This window comes from Cnephaeus nilssonii (genome assembly GCF_951640355.1).
Source record: "Cnephaeus nilssonii genome assembly, chromosome: 10".
NCBI classification, from domain to species: domain Eukaryota; kingdom Metazoa; phylum Chordata; class Mammalia; order Chiroptera; family Vespertilionidae; genus Cnephaeus; species Cnephaeus nilssonii.
Window position 1 is genome coordinate 29,543,925 of NC_137081.1, and position 23,270 is coordinate 29,567,194.

At 40.6% G+C, this 23,270-nt stretch overlaps 1 protein-coding gene across 1 annotated transcript; it reads left to right on the plus strand.

The window, feature by feature from the left end:
* The first annotated feature begins 630 nt into the window (after window positions 1-630).
* On the plus strand, window positions 631-15,837 carry LOC307106294 (uncharacterized protein). Its single transcript, XM_079782666.1, has 3 exons — window positions 631-679; window positions 3,194-3,339; window positions 14,135-15,837. The coding sequence occupies exon 3, from the start codon at window positions 14,151-14,153 to the stop codon at window positions 15,072-15,074; it is 924 nt and encodes a 307-aa protein (XP_079638792.1). The 5' UTR covers window positions 631-679; window positions 3,194-3,339; window positions 14,135-14,150; the 3' UTR covers window positions 15,075-15,837.
* Window positions 15,838-23,270: the final 7,433 nt, after the last annotated feature.

Genomic DNA, 23,270 nt, shown 5'->3' on the forward strand with positions numbered 1-23,270 from the left:
ATGTTGGTCAACAGGAACTATGAGTTTTCAGAATGATGCCAACTGTGCTTTGCAGAAGCTTCTAACTTCCTTTCTCTTGTTTCTGTTATGAAACTGTGGTCATTTCCATAGGAGCAGTCTGAGATCTTTTAATGTCAGTTTGGCTTCAAACCACTGGTTGCAATGGCTTGAATGTTTCCCCTTATGTTAGGGTGGGGAAACCTCTTTGCTTTCTCTAGAGACATTTTTTTCCTTGTCACCTTTAAATGCCATCAAGTGGGTCCCAACCCCAGAAGGGTGCAGAGAGCATGCCTCTCTTTGTAGAGGGATACTGTGCACAGAAGGGGAGGCGCTGGCCCCAGGGTTCTTCCGCTTCCTTCTTGGAGAGAAGACGCTAAGTGTTCTTTCAGGAAGTGACTGTCCCTGAGGTCCAGCAGCTCTCTAGGTGAATCACCCTGTGACACTAGCTGCAGGCACCACTGAAGGGGCCCCAGGTCTGAAGGCTCAGGATCCTGGGAGAATGTGAAATGAGGCATGTCCCTTGATTCACTTCTACTACCTGCTGGGCATTGGGACTTCTTCCCGGGATTCACAAAGAAACTCCTGCTGCTCTTCCACAAACTTTCTCCTGGGAAACAGAATTCTTTTTTTTTTTTTTTTTTTTTCCATTGGCAGGAAAGATCTCCATTGGGAAAGTAAGGTAAGGATTTTTCATGTCAGTCTAGACATCTCATTTCTCACTTTTATTTCTGTGTGAAACTGGTTCTCAGTGTAACAGTTTCGGAAACTTGATTTCATCTGATGGTGCCCTTCTGGAATTATTCTATTGTGATGGTAAGCAATAAACTGGCATCATCATGAAACTGGTTTCATGATGAGAGATACACTTAACCAAAAAGATCAGAATGCTCCAGTGTGGTCAGGGCACTCTGTCTCCGTAGGAAAATATGTGGGAGAGGAAATGAGGCCAGAAGGTGTACACTGGATGGTCTTAAGGTAATATCATTCACACCCCACCAGAATGTAACCTTCACTCAAGTACGGACTTTTTTTTGTCTTGTTCCACAGCATACAGAACAGTTGTCTTGTCTTTTTTTGTCTTGTTCCACAGCATACAGAACAGTTGGAGTCACTCAACACATATGTGATGAATGAATGAATGAATGAATGGAAGGCCGGCTCACTGAATGAATGAATTGTTACTATTTTCTATAGTCACTGTCCTCTGCGAAGTTCTCCCTAACTTTTTTAGGAATATTAGATTCCCTCCTTTGGGTTTCCATGGTACTTTGAATTAAAGCACTTTAATTATAGTATTGAAACTATCTGCTTACATATCTACCTTCCCTAAATGACTGTGAGCTCCACAAATGTAGGGATTCTGCCTTATTTTTCACTTAACTAACTGGAGCCACTTCACAGTACTCTGACACATAGTAGATATTCATTGAATAAAATAATACTGTGGCAACCTCCTGAATATCTCTCAGCTAATGGGATCTACTTGTTCAGTGGATCAGGATATTCCACTCAACAGGACCTGTTTTCTCTGCAATGTTGGTGATGCATTATTAACTTACTACTCATTGCTTCCAAGTGAACAAGCATCCTTTTATTTTCAACTGTCATTTCAATATCTCTCTGTTGAACCTACAAATACACTGAAAGGTTTCCATGGATTACATTTCCAGGATCAAATTAGTCACTTCCTGATGTTATACAATGAAGCACCGTACTTAATCTCATCAGCAAACCATCTCCATGTCTAAAGGTAGGATGCATTGTTTCTAGGAGGGCCACCTTGACATAACACATCTCTCCTATGCTATGTGATTTCCTACAGCTCTGGTCACAAAAAACTGAAGTCTCCAGCCTGGTCCCCACTCTGGCTCATCTCTGTTATCACCTGTGGTCCTCTGTCTGGAGGTCGTACTTCCTTCAATAGGTGCACTTGCCTTATAAGCAGGTGTTATTTCCTTGGGGGCCAAGATATGTATGGCACCACCCTGAAAACTCTGAAAGAGCAAATGGTTTCACATGGACCCCCATCCTGTATCATCCAGAAATAATATTTGATGTTTTAAGACTAGAAATTTAGGAAGTCAAGTGGCAAACACATGTTTAAGATCAGGACAGACTGAGAGTCTGAAAGAAGGTAAATCTTCAAGTTATATAAAATTGGTGATAACCAGGGACTAGTGATGTGAACCTCTTTCTTTGTCAGGGTTTGCTGTAGCCAAAAATTCTATAGTCTCTGCTCTTTTGTGTGGCCTGACCTAATGGACATGAGTGGTTTGAGTGGCCAAGGAGGTGGTGAAAAGGAATTCTATTGGAAGGTTCTTTGTGTGCTGGAGCAAGTCTCACTAGATCAGAGTGATACTGCCATGCATTTGTTGGGCACACACTACTGTGGTTTATATGTTTCCTCCTGATTAAGGCCCACCCTCACCTCCCAGGAGGCCTTGCACCCTGCACTTGTGTTGTTGTCGGATTCTCCAGTTATGTCCTACACTGAGAATCCCTGTGATGACTTCTCATTTGTTCTTTAATGGGGTAGTTTCTCCATAAATCTATACCCCGATGGCGTCGAAAACCTCTTAGTCATTTGGGTAAATCCCAACATTGGCCAGTATCTTGATCTTGCTAACTGTCCCCTTCAAACATGTATTTGCTTAAATTAGAAAAGTCTTTGTCTGTTTTCCTTCTTTAGGTGTTATCTGCAAGTTTCCATGAATAGATTTGCCCTCATTTCCTCCCCACAGTACCAGCCTTTGTTATTTATTTATTTATTTATTTATTTATTTATTTATTTACTAGAGGCCTGGTGCACGAATTCGTGCATGGGTGGGGTCCCTCGGCCTGGCCAGCAATTGAGGCCTATCAGGGGGCCGGCAGGCCGGAGGGGAGGGGCCACAGGAGGTTGGCTGGCTGGCCCTCCCCATCGGGGCCCAAGGAGAGGGGACATGGGAGATTGGCTGTGGAAGCGCACTGACCACCAGGGGGCAGCTCCTGCATTGAGCATATGCCCTCTGGTGGTCAGTGAGCATCATCACGACTGGTCAACTGGTCATTCTGGTCATAACGATCGCTTAGGCTTTTATATATATAGATTTACTTACTTATTTGCAGTGTGGTTTTCTAGAGGGCATCTTTACCCTCCTCTGTCATTCTCAAGCAGCCTTACTAAACTTTTTGGTGTCCTTGCTTCTTCCAGGAAGCTTCTTCTAGCTCCATATCTGTACTGCCTGGGACTTATCTCAACCTTGCCGTTCTGGTTTTCCATGCAAGAAAAGAAACAGCACTTTCCCCAGATCCTCTTCTTGGAAAAAGAACTCACCTTTCTCTAACCAAAGATTTGTGGTTTGTATACATTTTCTCTAATTCACAATATATAAAATTGATCTATGTTTTCGCCATCTCTCTCATAAACTATACTTGTGTTCATTCCTGTCCCACTTCCAAATCAATAAAGTAAATTTTTTGAGAACAGAGGCCATATATTATGCATCTTTGTTAGGCCCAGCATTTAGAACAGTGCCTAACATATGTGGGTTGGTGCACAATATGCTTATTAAATGAAAGAATGAGTGAGTGAATGTATAAATGAAGCAATAAGGATATGGGCATGCATTTTAAAACCCTGATTAAAGAGTTTTGGATACTCAAAAGTGGTTTAATGATAATTTAGCTAGGGTTTTCAAAGTTAATAATTTTCTTTGTCACCAATACTTAGAAAGTGAGGACTTTTGAAAAAATACAAAATAGAGTTACAAATAATGTTTGCAAAAAATAGCATTAGTGACAATAATATATTTTGTATTTGGGAATAAGTCCAATAAATAAAAAGATAAATATAATGGTCATATTTACTGATAATCACAAAGATGAATATTGAAGCAGCCATTTTCTCTATAAATATGATTCAAAATTCTATATTCATGATATATAACAAATATAAATGATACTGAAATTAACCAAGAACTTTAATAACTTGGCATAGTGGACTTTGCTATGAAAAAATACAATTCCATCCAAATGGGAATAGAGAATTTGCTGTGATAGGTGGGCTTATATCTCTGCCAAAGGACCTTTATACATAGGTTCTGGCAATAGAGAGAAAACATATATATAACTAAGTAAAAGTTCAGGTTTATAATCAATAATCAATTATATGCTAAGTAGAAGTTCTCAGAGCAGACCAAAGGTTAAGGCACTCCATGAATTTCCACCTTCAATCATAAGATTTATTTAAAATCATAGTTTTCAGGTCTCAAAAATTGACTTTGCAGGACATGTATAATCTGAATGATGCAAAGATACCTAATAAAAAAAGGGGTATTTTAAAAAATATATTGTTTTAAATGCTTTCAGAGAGGAAGGGAGAGGGAGAGAAAGATAGAAACATCAATGGTGAGAATCATTGATCGGTTGCCTCCTGCATGCACCCTACTGGGGATTGAACCTGAAACCGGGGCATGTGCCCTGACAGGGAATCAAATCTGTGACCTCCTGGTTTGTAGGTTGATGCTCAACCACTGAGCCACTCCAGCTGGGCAACACAGGGGTATTTAACCAAGCAATATATAGTGTATATAGATTTCAAAACTAAAGGAGTTCTTTTTCATTAGTGAAACAAATCACAGCATATAAAAAGGGTTAATAAGAATAGCTATCATTAAATTGCACCTTAATTTGGGAAATAGAATTAAACGGACAGAAGTTTACAATAATCCTCAATGCTGAGTCAGAGAGAAAAAAACCAAAGCACTTCTTGGAATCTGTGATTTCTGCTTTGCCAAGATTGTACTGATGATGAAGCATTTGGTTTATGGTTGAAGCCAGGTGCAATCTGTGAGACAGAGAGAGTATGTCTTGTTGTTTAGGAGGGGCAACTGTCTTAACTGTGCAATGAAAGAAAACCATTGGCTCCAGAGTAGAGGATTGCCTACTAGCAAAACACAAAACTCGGAGGACTCAAGGGTCCCAGGTTCAATTTTGGTCAAGGGCATGTACCTTGGTTTCGGGCACATCCCCAGTAGAGGGTGTGCAGGAGGCAGCTGATTGATGTTTCTCTCTCATCGATGTTTCTAACTCTCTCTTCCTCTCTGTAAAAAATCAATAAAATATATATTTTAAGAAACACACAACAGCCCCCCCCCCCACAAAACTCACCATTTGGCTGCTATGTATTATTTTGTAAGCTTTAATAATGTTAAAGTCATATGCAGGTAAAATAACTTTGCACTAGCTTAATAATTGCAGTCATGCAACATTAAAATAGCTAGAGAACAAAATAAACTGAACAAAATAGAAATAGAGGCATGGATACACGGATCAGACTGACAGCTGTCAGAGCGGGGAGGGGAGACTGGATGAAAGAAGGTGAAGGGATTAGTCAAAGAACATATAGGCATAACCAATAGACACAGACAACAGTATGGTGATGGCTAGAGGGAAAGGGGTTAGGGGCTGGGTAGGGGTAGGCAAAGGGGGAGAAAATGGGGACATATGTAATAGTGTCAACAATTAAAAGAAAACCTGGAAAAAAATAGCTTCAGCACATTTCAAAAGTAAATGCTACAAGACGAGCTCTTGTTAGAGAAAAACCAATCGACCAAAGACAAAAATACCTCTCAGATTCTGGGGAATAGGATTGGCAATGAATCATTTTCTCAGCAGCAGAATGATGGCTGTTTGTTCTTTGTGGTTTACAGATATCAGATTGACCTTTGGCATTCTGGAGAGATAGGGAGGAAGAGAGAATCCATCTGTTTACTACCTGCTAGGTAACTGTCAGAGGATTCAGGAATGTGTAAGCTCCATGACATCGAAGTCTTGGTGTGTGTGGATTACTGTGTGTCTCCAGCTCTTAGATTCATGCTGGGGGCACAGAGGTAGTTGGAAATGACCAAATGTCTGTCTCTGCCACTTCTGTTCCTTGGATAATCCCATGCCAATGCATCGAGCTCCATCCCAGTAGAATTGAATGACTGTTTTATTCTAATCAATGTACCATAATTTCATATAAATTCATTGTTTAAGTTTCTATGGTTCAGAAAAAAATGTTATGTTACATATGACACCATTATAGTTAGTGAGTATGGACCAGTCTCTTCCTGAAATCCTGGGATGGCTCCTGTGCCTGATTTCTACCTGCAGTTAGGACAGTGAAGAGCGTCATGAATTTGTGCCCGCTTTCTTTACACAGATCTCCTTGTTACTGCAATCAGTTGGGTCAGACACATGTATCAGTTGGGTCAGACACATGTATCATGATCTAACTCATAAAACTGAAAAAAGCTTTGTCACTATTCTAATGAGCTACCTTCTTTCCAATACTGTGTTCTTAAATATTTATTCATATTGAGGTTTGTGAATTTGTATCACCCTGTCCAGGACCATGAGCAGCCTGCTGTTTTAAAACCTCAAGGTGTTCAGTGAAGGTGCGTGTGTACATTGTTTTTTAACATGTGTTTTAGAGAACCGAGTAGTTTAGAAAAGGGCAAGCTTTTGTTAAAGCAAAATAGTGGGTCTTTCGATTCAGGAATCCTATGCGTAATTAGAAGACTGTCTGTAGATCAAAATTTTGTTCACAAAAAATTGGAAGACAAAGCTGGAGGATTTCCCTTTTATTTAAAAAAAAAAGGCAGGCTAACACTCAAAAAGTCAACTGCCTGGGAAAGCACTCATTAGGAAAACGTGTAATTTTTCTGTCTTCAGAAGTCACGGGATATACCTACAGAGGCTGTGTAACCTCACCCAGCTCTCTGCATCTCCTCTGAGAGCCTCTTCCAGATGCTTAACAATCACGGCTAATACTTAGAAAGTGCTTGTTCTTGTGGTCAAATGCCTGTGCTCAGGAAGTACCGGTTCCTCCCTCCCTTCCTTCCCCCTCTGAGGAGAAAAACAGAGGAGATCCCAGAGGCTTCACCTACTGAAGTGGTTTTTTTAAATAACAAAGTACAGTGCCAATTAGACCAAAGGAAAAGCCACATTTAAAGAGAAGGGGGCATGTTTATTGTGGGAGAGAAGGTCTGGTCTTTCAGAGAGGGTTTAAGAGCCATTTTGGACATGTCCACGTGTCCTCATTGGCCTCTACCAGAAGCCACTGAGCACTTGAAATCATTTCTGAAGTTTGTTCTCAGCTCATGAGTTCTTCCCATTGGGGGCAAGTCAGACACTGGCCCTGATGGTGGCAATCACTGCCTGATGGACTGTGAGCATCGGGAAGGGAAGGTCCTTCTTCCTCACAGAGATCAGAGATCTTTCCTTCTTCAGAAATTCCCAGGTGTAGGTATTGGGCAGATTCTAATAGGACCCATGTGAAGCCATTCTCAGATATAAGGAATAAGGGGGTAGCTGGCAACTGCTTTTCCCTGCTGTATCAGGATGCTAGGGCTGCCATAACAAAATGCCCCCAGACGGGTAGCTTAAACAAGAGAAAAGTAGAGGCTGGAAGTCCAAGATCAAGGTGCTGACAGGGTTGGTTTCTCTGAGGCCACTCTCTTTGGCTTGCTTGTAGGTGATCTTTCCTTGCTACCTCTTTATATGGTCTTTTCTCTGTGCACACATATCTCTTGGAGGTCTCTCTCTATATATCCTTATGTCCTCTTCTCACAAGACACAAGGGCACTGGTCAGATTGGATTCCCACCCCCCCACCTCCCATGGCCTCATTTTACCTTAATCACCTCTTTGAAGACTCTATCTCCAAATCCAGTCACATTTGGAAGTTCTGGGATTAGAGTTCAAAATATGGATTTGGTGGGGACACAAATCCAGATCATAACACATTTTCTCTCTCTCTTTTAAAAGAATTTGATTCACACTCTTTAATATGGTAGGTACTTTTAGGAAAAAACTCAACAGACAATAATAACGAAATGTCATCTCAGAAATCAGAAGAGCTAGGTTTGAAGCCAGACTTCACCATCACCCAGCAACTCCTTGAGAAGTATGGAGAGCCCTTCACAACCTTTAAATATTGGCCTTTACTGACATGGGGGCACCTGGCCCAGAGCTGTAGAGAGTGGGCCCTGGAGTTGGACTGCTTGGTCCAAATTCTAGTATCACTGTCATGAACTAATTAACTCTGGCCAAGCTACTTCCTTTCTCTATCAGTGTTTTCTGAAAAATGTGAATAATGAGAATGCCTACTTTATAGGCTTGGTGTTCATATTAAAGAAGTCAGTCCCCACTAGAGCCACCTCAGTGAACAATCAATACATGTTATCTACCAATATATTTTGTCTGCCACCATTAGGTCCAGTGTCATAATCTCTTTTCATATGCTCCCTTCCAGGTGCCCCACTCAGGTTAGCACACATCCAATACTCTCTTAACTTTCTTCTGAAGTGGGGGCTCTGTGAACCCTCAGATGCAAGAGAAGCGGGAAATTCTCCGAGCTCAGTGACCAGATCTCATGATGAGGTCAAGGGGGCAGTTACTCCTCCAGGAAAGGGATCTGCCTTACTCGGCCTGAACTGCCTGACCAGAGGGGCACAGGATGGAGAGGAAGCATGGAGCCCCCACAAATTCATCAGCAAAGCCAATGACACTAGCACCATCTTTGCATACAGATGTGAGGATAAACCAAGACCAATCAAAGGAGAAAAGCAAAGGTTACATATTTGGAGTTTGCTATACCAAGGGAGGCAGCCATCATTACTTAGGTTTTGATGGAGACTACAAGTCAGACAAAGGAGTGGGAAAGCTTTCTAGTGGGAAAAGGGAAGGATCCAGGTTTGCCCTGACTGGCAGCTGTGGTCCTGGAGAAGTTCTAGGCAGCCAACTAGAAGTGGGTGTTCTATGTGATTGGTTAGGGCAGTGGTCGGCAAACCGTGGCTCGAGAGCCACATGCGGCTCTTTGGCCCCTTGAGTGTGGCTCTTTCACAAAATACCACGGCCTGGGTGAGTCTATTTTGAAGAAGTGGTGTTAGAAGAAGTTTAAGTTTAAAAAATTTGGCTCTCAAAAGAAATTTCAATCGTTGTACTGTTGATATTTGGCTCTGTTGACTAATGAGTTTGCCGACCACTGGGTTAGGGGTACATATTCGGCTTTCTCTGGTTGGTCCTAAATTGGAAGCAGGGACAAAAATTAAGGATGAGACCCAGTCCTGCCCTTTGCACCCATCAGCTTCTTTTCTTTTCTTTTTTAAGACAGTGGTGGTGGCTGGTTCTGATTTGTAAGGGCAGCTGTGATTATAGTGTAACTCTTTGCTGAAATCTCTTAGCACCAGGGTTTTATTTAAAAGCTGAAGCCAAAGTAACGTTTTGGGCTAGAAGGAAACAGGTATTCGCCATTTTATAATTTCAGAAGAAGAAAAAGGCTTTTAGAACTGTCCTTAAGTGGAGATATTATGAATAGATGAGGGCTTATTATATGGGTTTGATTGCCATGAGCTCTTGATATGCAAATATACCTCTGAAAAGGCATTTAAATTTGGAGACTGAGAGATTCTTTCTGGCTGCATGATCCTGAATACATTACTGATCTTTCTGAGATCTCATAAAGAAAGGAAAGGCAATGATACTAGCCCTCATTGATTTTGTAGATTTGCAGCCCTCCTGGAGATTTCATGTGTACAAAAGTATTCTGAGCCACCCACTATGTTAGCAATGCCTTCATTGTGCAAATCTGTCATTGGCCCAGCTGCCTGCTCTGCAGACCTCTTATCAAATGCCACTGGGCAAGCAAGGGTGGACATCTCGTGTTGGCTCTTAACCTATGGCATCTGCTACTCCCAATTTTAATCATACAGGGCCTACAAAATAAATTTTAAACTTGGATTGGTATCAAAGCCCCCAGTCTATCCTTAGTCTTCTAAACAAGCCATCACTCCACCCAAACCAATCTATTCATTGTCCCCTGAACATACCGGGTACGGTCCCATCTTGGCTCCCATGGCTTTCTGTTGCCTGGAATCTGTACCTCTCTTCTTCCCTCCCCAACTCACCCTTGACCCTGCTTTGCTTTAGTTTTCATTCTTGAAAGGTCAATGCAAGTCTCACTTTCTCCAAGGAGCTTTCTCTCACTGCCTCAGTGATCCCTCTATTTCTAAACAACCCTCCCATAGCACACCTAGCTTCCTCATGCTTTTGGTAAATGAGTAATAATAGACATGATGTTTCTGGTTATTATCTAATTACATTGTATTCTTCACTGGACAGGAAGCTTCTGTATGTTAGCAATGGTGTTTTATCACCTTTAAAAATATATTTTTATTCATTTCAGAGAGGAAGGGAGAAGGAGAGAGAGATAGAAACATCAATGACGAGAGAGAATCGTTGATTGGCTGCCTCCTGCATGCCACCCACTGGGTATAGTGCCCAAAACTAGGGCACATGCCCTGACCAGCAATAAAATCATGGCTATCTTGTTCATAGGTCGATGCTCAACCACTGAGCCACACTGGCCGGGCAGTGTTTTCCCACTTTTAACCTTACTATTGATTATATGTTGTGTGTTTCATGACTCGATGGAGATTGGTTGAGTGAAATGATGAACAAGGTGCCACATTGATTAGTGTGTTAAACATATTGGAAAACCAGAGAAAGTAGTTCTTGCTTGGTCTCAATAAATAGTTGCTTGAAAGCACTTCAGATCAGGAGGGAGAGCGGTTGGTAGTTTCATCTTTATTATAGCTGCAGCTGCAGTAATTCATGGGGGAAGGAACAGCTTTTAGAATTTTATTCTAAAAGAAGCACAATGACAGTCACTCATGCTCAGTATAGGGTTTCAAGTCTTAGAACACAGATAAGCCAAGCCTGGCTCATTGCTATCGGAGAGGTGTTGTCAAATAAACTAGACAGGTGTGTGTGTGTGTGGTGGGGAGGGGAGGGGGAGCAGATGAGCCCCACCAGGTGCAGGGAAGTCATTTCAAGCAAGAATCCAGCTGGTATGCTATAGCTGATGACAGATTCTGGGAAGAATGGTGTGTGGGGAGCAAGACTGAATAATGAGGAATATAGCCCATCATCTGGGCCAATCCCGCAACACTGAGCCCAGGAGTGGGTGTTGTTGGGAGGCCCAAGGAGATAAGGAGGCCTCCACCATTGTAGAGCCTGCCAGCAGTGACCACCCTAAGTTGGGGCTCAGACACTGGGTTTCAGGTCCTGACAGGGGGCCTGGCAGGATGAGGTAGACCCTGTCCTAGAGAGCTTAGGGTTCTATTTATGGCTCCAGCATGGGAATAAGATACTATAGCTGGGATAGAGGTGGAGATAATCTTGTTCTCAAGAGTAAGGGAAAAACCCAGATACTCCAGGTCCAAGTTTAGAGTTGGCCTCTGAGAATATGAGTGAGGATGACTGTAGATATAAAGAGAAAGGATGTGGAGCTTGATGATGTTGTATGGCTGTACGGAACCGAGGACCAGAGAAGTGTGGTGATTTCAATGTCCAGTCACATTCCTTGTTAGCAGTTGATCTAGGCTTAGAGCCCAGTTCATGTGATGCCCCCAGGCCAATGGTAGAGTGCTTATTTCAGCTTACCAGGGTTTTCAGTGGGGTCCTCAGTTTCCATGGTGGTGCCCTGAGGCCAGTTACAGGTGTGTGCTCTGGGAGTGAGCGATTAGGAGGAGGCATTCCATGTGCACAGATTGCACTTTTCTGTTTATTATTGAAGGATTCTTATGTAAGATTTTTTATAAAATATTTTCATTGATTTCAGAGAGAAAGGGAGAGGGAAAGAGAGATAGAAACATCAATGATGAGAGAGAATCCTTGACTGGCTGCCTCCTGCACCCACACTGGGGATTCAGCCCACAACCTGGAATATGCCCTGACTGGGAATCGAACCCTGACCTCCTGGTTCATAGGTCAAAGCTCAACCACTGAGCCATGCTGGTCAGACTGGTATAAGATTTTGACTGAAAAACCCACAGCTAAAAAAAGCTTGATGGTGAGTTTGACAATGACAGTTACAATTTCTATCCCTCTCTGAAGAGCTGGAGGGTAGAGAAAAATAGATGCCTGGAGCTCAACAGCATGACAATGTAAAAAAAGAAAAAAAATCCATCAGCATAGGAAAAATTCTCCACAAAGGGTGACAATACAATAGGCAGAAAAAAATGTGTGCCTTCACCAAGGGATTTTGTAAGGAGCTATGACATTTTAGATTCTCAGGAAGTTGCAATAGTTGTGTCTCCATTGTGATATGACCTTTAGGAAATCAGTAAAACTTATTGTACCTTTTCAGGGTCCATTTTATATACTTTGAACTCTAGAGGAAAGAATAAAACCATTTGAGCTAGGTCAAATAATATATGGGTGTGTTATGTTTTTAGAACACAAGGACAGAAAATGCAGAGCATCTCGGTGGAATCAGAAGTCAAGGTTCTTCTCTTTGTTGTGCAAGGGCTTTTATGGCCTCTAAGGGGCTTTCTGGCCTCTATAATTACTCATTTACCAAAAGCATGAGGAAGCTAGGTGTGCTATGGGAGGGTTGTTTAGAAATAGAGGGATCACTGAGGCAGTGAGAGAAAGCTCCTTGGAGAAAGTGAGGCCGAAACCGATTTGGCTCAGTGGATAGACCGTTGGCCTGCGGACTGAAAGGTCCCAGGTTCGATTCCGGTCAAGGGCATGTACCTTGGTTGCGGGCACATCCCCAGTAGGGGGTGTGCAAGAGGCAGCTGATCGATGTTTCTCTCTCATCGATGTTTCTGACTCTCTGTCCCTCTCTCTTCCTCTCTGTGAAAGATCAATAAAATATATTTAAAAAAAATAAAAAATAAATAAAAAAAGAAAGTGAGACTTGCATTGACCTTTCAAGAATGAAAATTAGAGCAAATATCTCTCCCTTTCTCTTTTTTCTACTCATCTACACTCCATAATGACTGGCAGGTCACTTATATGACATCACACTTGGATTAAATTCTCTATGTGAAAATCCTTGGGTCAAATTTTTCAGAGACAGACATTAACTCAGCACAGTCTACAGAATGATTTTCTATAAGCGATATCTCTTTGTCAGGTCCAATTAAGTTTGATGGAGGAAGAGGTGATGTTATAGGTCATGAGGAAGCAGGCAGCAAGGCTATGGTAGGCTCCTGTCCTTGGATGGGGTGCAGGTGTGGAGGCAACAGTTGATGTCTCTACAACAGACTTCCACAGAGACAACAAAGATACTGTACTTTCCCCAGGCTGTCACAAAGTGTACTATTCATTGCTGTGCATGTTTGAGAATATTTTAGAGGCTACCATACGGCTCTTACCATTTTAGTAGTCACAGTCCATCAGAAACCCTGAGATACCAGCATTTCCCTAGACGTTCAGTCTTCCAGCTTCTTCACAATAGAAACAATATTCCTACAAATGGGGTCTAGTTGTCAAGTCAAATGACATTAACCAAAGAAGACCTCAGGGAATGTATTCATTTGGCTTTACATTAGACATAAACTTCCTTGTAGTGGTTGAGTGAATGGGCTCTGGAGTTGTACCAAATGCAGATCCTGGCCCTACTAGGCAATAATCACACAGCCTGGAGCAGGTTAGTTAGCCTCTCCAAGTCCCCATATCCCCGTTTGTGAAAACTACATGGTGGAAAAGAAAATAACCTCCAGGGTTTGTGAGGAATATGCTCTGAGAACAATTTTGATCCCTAGAAATTATTCAGTAAATATTCCCCAGGATTGTCATCATTACTGTTAATCTCCCTTTCATGTCTTATGGACTCAAATGAATTCAAGTCTCCACATCAATGACTTCTCTGCCTTCTTCACAGCTCTTGCCTTCACTTCTTCCCCAGATCTTTGCAAGTGCTAAGTGTTAACAAGGGCTTGTTAGTTAATCAATTGACTTCAGCAGTGTTGTGCTTTATGCTTTGAACTTAAATCATTCTTACAATCAAAGATGGGAAAGAAGATGCATAAGGAGTAGAACCTTGACCTGATTTTGCGCAATTTGATGAGTATAGAGAGCATGTCTTTCAAATCCTCCTTTTAGATGATTTGAATGTATGCCTCTCTCATGAAATAAAGAGAAGGCCCCTGATGATTTCTCCAGTTTATTGACCCATGTCAATAAGATCTAAAATTGTCATCCTCTATACTGAAAAACATGCAATCTGTCCCTTGAGACTGTGCACAAGATCAGAGAGCTGGAAAACCACAGGAAATGCTTTAAGCTAGATTCACTCTTGTTCTTCTCTCCTGCAGGAGCCAAGTTGCCCTGATGATCATGAACTTGACTTCTGAGCACTGCAACATCTCAGATTGGCTGAGGCTCGAAGCAACAGTGAAGGCCTCTGTGTACGTGGTCACTTTCTCCTTTGCCACATTCATCACGATCATCATCATCGCAATAGTGTCACAGAATTCAAAACTTAGGAAAGAGGTCCGATACATCTTCCTTTGCCACCATCTGCTGTGCATCTCCTCCTACTGTGGCCTGGGAATGGTGTTCCAAGGGATGCGGGCCCTGATGGCCAACAGCCCCGTGCTGATGTGCTGGTTGGTGTTTGGGGCCCAGATAAGTTTTGGAGAAGGGATCCTCTTTACTCTGGCCTTGATGGCTGTCAACACATACCTGGTCATATGTTGGCCATTGAAATCTCTGTCCTTTGTAGATTCAGTTAAGTATAGAATCCTGGCTGGGACTTGGATAATGATTATACTCAAGAATGTTTGCTTATTCGTCATAGAGGGCACCAGCTCCACTTCGGTTGCTGTTTTAAAATTAGAGCCCCTTTGCCCAGTGATTTTCAATGGTACTCCTGCCAGAGCCATTGGCATGATTTTCTTTCTCCTTCCTCTAGCTATAATTCTTATAAGTTACTCTCTAATATATCAAGAGGGCAAACGTGCTGGCCATTTTAATAGGTCAAATATCAAAGCAAGGAAAACAGTCCTAATTCATTTTTTGCAGATCGCCTTACATGTAATACCAACCCTGATATTTATAGGTTTGGGAAAGATGTGTGGAGTGTTTTTCTTTGCTTTAAATCTGGTGCTTTTTGGAGTCTTTTCATTTGGCCAGTGTTTTAATCCTCTGATCTATGGGCTGTGGAATACCGAGCTGCAAAGCAAATTATGTTATTGGATATGCTGTCAACTGGGGTATAGTAGTCACACAATGAACAGCAGAGGGCAAGTTTAAACAAAAACTCAGCCATTTGGGGTCAATAACCCTAGTCCTAGTGGACCATCAGCTAGGGTGAAGGACTTGCCTTTTACTCAACCTAAAATTGGTGCGTTGACTTGATATTGAAAATAATATTAGTAAGTCAAAAGTTTCATCTGGCTTACAAACTTTGCTGCTGCATACACTGATCTGTCCTCAGTGAAATCGTTATATGTCTTTAATTTTAAACCCAGATCCACATTTTGGCAGCATGCCTTCTTGTGTTGCAGTAGTTGAGCAACTTTTGAGAATGCTCCTGTTTTTAGAGACTGAGAAATAGTCCATAGTTGATATGAAGGGAGGAAGTTTGGCTGTTCCCCTTATTAGGGATAAGTTATAACAGAGCAGCAAAAAAATAACAGTGACTTTAAAAAGTGAGAGATTATTACTTTTTCTTATGTAAAAGAAATCTGGAGGTACACAATCCAGACCTATGTGGCAAATTGTTCTCAGGGCATATTCTCTTTTCCTTTGGCATGATCTGCATACTATCTAATGACCTCAGATGGCTGTTAGTGCTATCATCACACTCTCACTCCAGCCAACAGGAAAGAGCAAGGGGCAAAGAAGGGTCAGTACTCTTCTTCTGAAGACACTTTCTAGGAGTTACAGAAAACATTTTTTCTTACATGTAACTGGCCAAAATTTAGTCATATGGCTATGGGAAAGTCATATGGCTTTAAGGGAGAGTGGGGAGAAATTTTAGTTCAGTAGTAGTGCCTTCAACTACCCAGTTAAAAATTAGAGTTCTTAATACTAAGAAAGAAAGAAAGAATGGATATCAGGAAGCAAAACTATCTCAGGGGTCATTTTCTCAATAAAATAAAGTATAAAGGAATACAATGAATGCATTAATGATTGTCACAAAAATATATTCTGCCTTACAACATGATATACAAATACAGTGTTAACTGTTCAGGATTTCAGGAAACTTTAATTGTGTTATGTCAATAGCTCTCAAAGAGAATGGCATCAATAAAGAGAACACTGAACTGGTTTAAATAGAATTAACACGTTATTTAAATCTAAGAAAGTTTGAGACAGCAATATGCCATAAATTCTTTCAGATAAGTTTATATATGACATTTCTTTACATGAGACATCCATCTGTGAATCAGTCAGGATTCATTTCTAGAAACAGGAGTTACCACTTTAGGTATTTAAATATAAAGGAGCTAATACAGGAATTAGATGCTTACAGAGTCACTGGGAGGGTTGGAGGAGTGGAAGTCAGGGCCACCATTCATTGATGTCAAGAGTCATCTACTGCAGCTGTGATCTGGAGGTCAAGCAGCTGCTTCCACCATGGCCCCTGCTGCCTCATGCCACTCATAGCTCTGTGATTTTGTTTGCCAAAATAAACAGCAACAGGAAGATATTCCATCCTCCAGTTCCTACATGATTGCCTCTAAATTGGTGGAACATACCTGGCATCCAGACTCTAAGAGCAAAGTAGTTTGGGAAATGTAGTTACTTCAAAAGGAGTGTGACATGAGGATTGAATGAGATCCATCATTACAATATTTAGCTTTATTTACAGGTAACAACAACCACCACAATAACTATGATGACAACAAAGAAAATAGATACCATGTATTGGGCAACTATTATGCTCCCAACACAATGTAAGCCATTTTATATCCTCACAACAATATTATATGCAGGTATTACTATTCCTGACTTAGAGATGAGAAATGCTGAGGCTTAGAAAAGCCTTGCAGGAGTTTAGAAGGCCAAGACCTTCCCTTTAAGACAGGACTTGGCCCATGGTGATCATTTCATCATTACTAAGAGCTGAACTGATTGCCGGGGAAATTTGAGCCTTGCTTCTTCACTTTGCTTTGGGTGCAGACACCTGGCTTGTGGAAAAGAGTCTTTTCTCACCTTTTGCTTTGACTACGTTCTCCCATCCTTAGTACCCGCCCCCCCCCCCATTTTATTTATTTATTTATTTATTTATTTATTTATTTATTTATGTAAAAAAGCTATTCTTTTAATTTTTATTTAATTTATTGGGGTGACATTGGTTAATAAAATTGCATAGGTTTCACGTGTACAATTCTCTATTATGTTATCTGTATATTGTATTGTGTGTTCACCGCCCAAAGTCAAGTCTCCTTCTGTCACCATTTACCCCCTCCCCTCTTTACTCTCTTTTATCTCCCCTCACCTCCCTTTCCCTCTGGTAATCAGCATACTGTTGTCTGTGTCTATGAGTTTTTGTGTTGTTTTTTCTTTTGCTTAATCCCTTCACTTTTTTCACCCAGTCCCCCAACTCCCCTCCCCTCTGACAACTGTCAATATGTTTTCTGTATCTATGAATCTGTTTCTATTTTGTTCATTAGATTCCACATGCTAGTATAAGTGAGATCACATGGTACTTGTTTTTCTTTGGCTGACTTATTTCACTTAGCATAATGCTCTCCAGGCCCATCCATGCTGTCGCAAAAATTAAGATTTCCTTCATTTTTACTGCCAAGTAGTAGTCTATTGTGTAAATGTACCACAGCTTTTTTATCCACTCAGTTACTGAGGGGCACTTGAGCTGCTTCCAAATCTTGGCTATTGTAAGTAACACTGCAATGAACATAGGGGTGAAGACCCCTGTTGTATTTAGATTCTAGTGACTTCTGTGTCATGTGTAAACTCCACTTTGACTTCAAGTTCTTCTTGTCTTCTCTGTTCAGTCTAAGGCTTCCCTCTTCCTTCAACCCCAACTCTGAGAATTCAAAATGTCACATCACCTACTCTTTCCCGATATGCAAGTCTTCTCCAGGGTGGGCACCAGGGCTTATTACCTTTGTCTCCCTGGTAGACATCAGGCCCTTGACAAAAGATGAAAAGGACTCATTGGTCCATAAGACATGCCTTTCTACAAACCCCCTCTTCCTAAAACTCAAGCTGTTTGTTGTTGTTGTTGTTTTGTTAATCTTCACCTGAGGATATTTTTTCCATTGATTTTTAGAGAGAGTGGAAGGGAGAGGGAGAGACAGAGAAACATCGATGTGAGAAAGACACATTGATTGGTTGCCTTCCAACCAGGGTGAGGAAACTTGCAACCAAGGTACATGCCCTTGACCGGAATCGAACCCGGGGCCCTTCAGTCCATGGGCCAATGCTCTATCCACTAAGCCAAACCAGGTAGGGCTGCCTCTTAGTTTTTGTTGAAATTTTAAGCAATCTGAGATTGGGAGAAAATCTCAAAAAGTTACCAAGCTTAACTCAGTTAAAATTGTGTAGATCTAATATACAGAATGTAATTTATCCTTAAAACTTTTTTTTATCCTTAAAACTTAAGCTCTATTTTCTAATATCAAAAGGTAACTTCTACTGATAACATTGATATCAGATAACATCTGATTGAGTATCAGAATGGTAGTTTTTCTTTTCAAAAGCAAATTATTAATTTTAAAACAATTTTTAAAAATTGAGACTGTGTAGTATAAAATGCAAAAGGTTCAAAATTATATTTACTAAAAAGTAAGTCTTTCTCCTCCCCATTTTCCCAGGTCTCCAGTTCTCTTTCTCTTTTTTAAAAATAAGTTTTTATTGATTTTTAAGAGAGAGGAAGTGGGAGATAGAAACATCGATGAGAAACATCAACATCTATGGGCTCTGTCTCTTACATGCACCCTGCTGGAGATGGAGCATGAAACCCAGGCATGTGCCCTGATTTGGAATTAAAGCAGTGACCTTTTGGTCCCTGGTTCAATGTTCATCCACTGAGACACACTGGCTGGGCTCCAGTTCTCTTTTGACAATCAACAACTATTACTGGTTTTCTGTGTTTTCCTCAAGTAATTATCTCAAACTAGTAAGAATGATCTATAAACTATTGAGACTTTCTCATTTGTGAGATAATTTTGGTTTTGATATCCTGAACTTGGATTGGGAAGTTGTTTAAATTTGATATTTAGAATAATTAATAATTTATGTCATGAATGACATCAGCAATAATCTATGTTCTGATGTGAAAATCCTTTGTACCCCTAGAGAACCTTAAACTTGGGCAAGATGCAGGAGAGAAGGGGAGAGATGAAGAGGGGGCTAAAGTTACTGGCAATTAGTTGCAAGTTCTTGTAAAATGTTATTTTCCCTCATAGGAATGGTGCAATGATATTGAATTTAAAGTCAGAAAGGGTTTGGGGGAAATGTTCAGATAAGACATATTTCTGAAAAAATAAATCACCTAAGGGGAAAAAAAGTGAATTATCTCAAAATTTCTAAGTTTTTTTAAAACATTTTATCCACTCTGATTGCAACTATTATCACTGTATGAAACTATTTCTGGCTTTTATGTACATATGCCGTATAAACGCATGTTGACTAACTAAAAATGAACTTGGGCAAAATCCCTAAAAGCAAGAACAGAAAAATAGTTCATAGTATCCATCCTAAGAAAATGTTGAATGAATCCAGGCTATTGTTTAGAGAACACTGCTCATACACCCTGGCAGGCGAGGGGAAAGGAGGCCAGAGTGTTCTCTTGAGCCAAGAAAACCTGTGGGAAGGATCTGGCCTTGGGGTTGTTGGAAAAGGCTTCATCCCAAAGGGGAGGGGCTCTCAGCAGAAGGAGGCTGGAGGTTACTATTGGCTGCAGAGGCTGAAAATGGGATGAGAAGTAGCTAGCCAGAAAGGCTAACTTTGACTGAGGACCCCACATCATGCTCTAGAAGCGAAAGAATCACCATTGGGAATCTGCTCCACCCAAAAGATGCAGACATATTACATCTGCCTTCAGGAAGGATGGTCTTTCTTACTCCTTCTATCTCCTCCCAGCCTTCATCTCTCTAACTCTGGAGGAGTCACAGGTAATCTGGGGTAGAGTGCAGTGATTAGAAACTTTAATTCCATCTGCAATCTTAATTCCCCCTTATAATGTAGCTTAATATATCCATAGGATTAGGGCCTCTTTGTGGGAAAGGGGGTGTTAGTCTGCTTATCATGTTTTATAGAATGAGACTGTTCTTTGGAGCTGAAAATAACCAAAGGACTTTTTAAAATTTAAGACAAGACAAAATACAAATCTAAACTACAATGAGGTAACACCTCACACCCATTTGGATGGATATAAATATATATATTCGGGGGATATATATATCCCCAGAAAAACAGCAAGTTGACGAGGATTTGAAGAAATTGGAACCTTTGTGAGACTGTAAAATGGTGCAATTGCTAAAGAAAACAGTATGATGTCTTCTAAAAAAATTAAAAATAGAACTACCATATAATCTAGGATTTCCATTTCTGAGTATATATTCAAAAGAATTGCAAGCAGAGTCTACTAGCAGATGAGATATTTGTATATACAGGTTCATAGCAGCACGATTCAAAATAGTCAAGAGGTAAAAGCACCCCAAATTATCAATGGATGAATAGATAAACAAAATGTGGTTTATTTTTACAATAGACAACTATTCAGCCTTCAAAAGGAAGGAAATCCTATCATGGTCTACATGAATGAACCTTGAGGACATTATGCTAAGTGAAATAAGCAAGTCTCACAAAAACAAATGCTGCCTAACGCCACTTATATAAGGTATCTCAAGTAGGCCAATTCATAGAAACAAAAAATAGGATGGTGGTCACCAAGGGCTGAGGGGAGGGGGAAATGGGAGTTGTTTAATGGCTGTAGTTTCAGATGAACACTTTTTTCAGATGAAAATGCTCTGGAGATCTGTTTCACAACAATGTGAATATCCTATATAATAAAAGGCTAATATGCAAATTGTCCCCTTGACTGGGAGTTTGGGAGTTCAACGGGGAATTTGACCAGGGGGTGGCACTGGCAGGCTAACTTCCCATGGCCCCTACCCCCACCAGCCTGGCCTGATCTACCCGATCAGGGCGGGCTGGCCGGACCCCACCCATGCACACATTTGTGCACCCGGTCTCTGGTATTTAACATGACTGAGCTGTACACTTAAAAATAGTTGAGATGTCATATGTTATGTGGGGTTTTGTTTTGGGGTTTTTTTTTGGTCACAATTAAAAAAGAAAAGAGCAAGAGACAAAAGTATGGGGTTCAAGATCTTACCCAAGGTTTTATCGGAGGACAGGTAAAAGCTGAATCTACAAATGGGGTTTGAATGGACCTGGGGAAAAGAATAAAGTTGTTTCCTACTCACATCCTATCATGTTCTGCCATTTCAATGTTGTGGCTAGCAAGGCCAGTATTCATTATTAAGGTTTGTTAAATGAGGTCATATGGGTGGGGCCCTAATTCAATCTGACAGAAGAGGGAGACATCAGGGATGAACATGCACAGAGGAAGGACCATGTGAGGATACAGCCAGAAGGCAGAGTCAGCAAGCCAGGAAGCGAGCGCTCTTACCAGAAACCAATTCTTCCAACACTTCCAGTCTCTAGAATTGTGAGAAATTAACTTATGCTGTTTAAGCTACCCAAGTCTGTGGTATTTTGTTAAGACAATCCTGGCAGACTAATAACATTGGTTTTCTGAATCTCACTTTTTTCAATTAGTACGAAGTCCTTGGGACTCATCCATGTTGTTGCATTTATCAGTAGTTCATTATTTTTCATTGCTGAGTAGTATTCCATTGTAAGAATGTACTATAGTTTAATGGTTCACCTGTTGATGGACATTTGAGTTATTTTCAGCTTTTGACCATTACAAATAAAAGCTACTATGAACATCCTGTGTAGGTCTTTGTAAGGACTTATATATTTTTCATTTTACTACCTAGAAGGGGGTTGCTGGAGCAAATGGTAAGCATATGTTTAATTTTATAAAAACTACTAGACTATTTTTCAATATGTCTGTACCATTTTGCATTTCCATTAGCCATGTATGAGATTTCTAGTTGCTCAGCATCTTTGCCTACCCTTGGTATTGTTAGTCTTTCAAATTTTAGCTGTGGCAATAGGTATGCAATGATATCTCATTGGGACTTTACTTTGTATTTCCCTGATGACTAGTGATATTGAACATCTTTTTATATGCTTAATTTGTCCTTTGTATATCTTCTTTGAGGAAGTGTCTGTTCAAATCTTCTGTCCTCCCACTTTTAAACACGTTTGGGTCTTCTGATTTCTGAATTATTGAGTTATAAGATTTAATATATATATTCTGGATTCAAGTCCTTCATCAGATATGTGTTTTATAGATATATTCTTCTGGTTTTGGCTTGGTTCTTTAAATTTTATTTTCTTAAAAGCATCTTCAAAGAACAGATGGTTTTAATTTTAATGAAGTTCAATTTATCCAAAAATTTCCCTTGTAGTTTATGTTTTTTATGTCTTATCTTAGTGATCTTTGTCTAACTCAAGGTCTCTTTATTAGTTTTCTGTTACTCCCATAACAAATTACCACCAATTTAGTGTCAAAAGACAACACAAATTTATTAGCTAACAGTTCTATAGGTCAGAATAGATAAAGAGGAAAAGTGGGTTCTTTGGCTGGTTTCTCTGCTCTGGTTTCTCACAAGGCCCAAACCAAGGTGTTGGTTCGCTGGGTTCATATTGAGAATCTTGAGAAGAACCTACTTTCAAGTTCATTCAGAGTGTTGTCAGAATCCTGTTTCTTGAGGTTGTAGGACTGAGGTCCCCATTTCCTTGCTGGGGCTGCCCCTCACTCCTGGAGGCCTCTCTCTGATCCTTGAATGCAGGGTCCCTTGCTCTTAATAAAAGCACATGGAATCCTTCTCATGCTTGAAAACTCTAATTTCCCCCTCTGCCACAGATGGAGAAAGTTCTCTGTTTTTAAGGGGTCATAAGCTTAGATTAGGCCCACTTGGATAATCCAGAATACTTTCCATATTTTATTTTATTTTTAATTAAAAAGTATTTTTATTGATTTCAGAGAGGAAGGGAGAGGGAGAGATAGAAACATAAAGGATGAGATCAGCTGCCTCCTGCACACACCCCACAGGGGATTGAGCCCACAACCTGGGCATATGTCCTGACTGGGAATTGAACTGGGGACCTCTTGGTTCCTGGGTTGATGCTCAACCACTGAATAACACCGGCTGGGCACTTTTCATATTTTAGTCTTTAACCTTAATTACATCTGCAAAGTCCCTTTTGCTATATCACATAACATATTCACAGGTTCTGGGGTTAGAGAGTGGATGTCTTTAGGAATTCTTTGCATATGCTATCTAATTGTTCTAGAACAACTTGTTGAACAAGTTAGGTGTTTGATTTCTATCA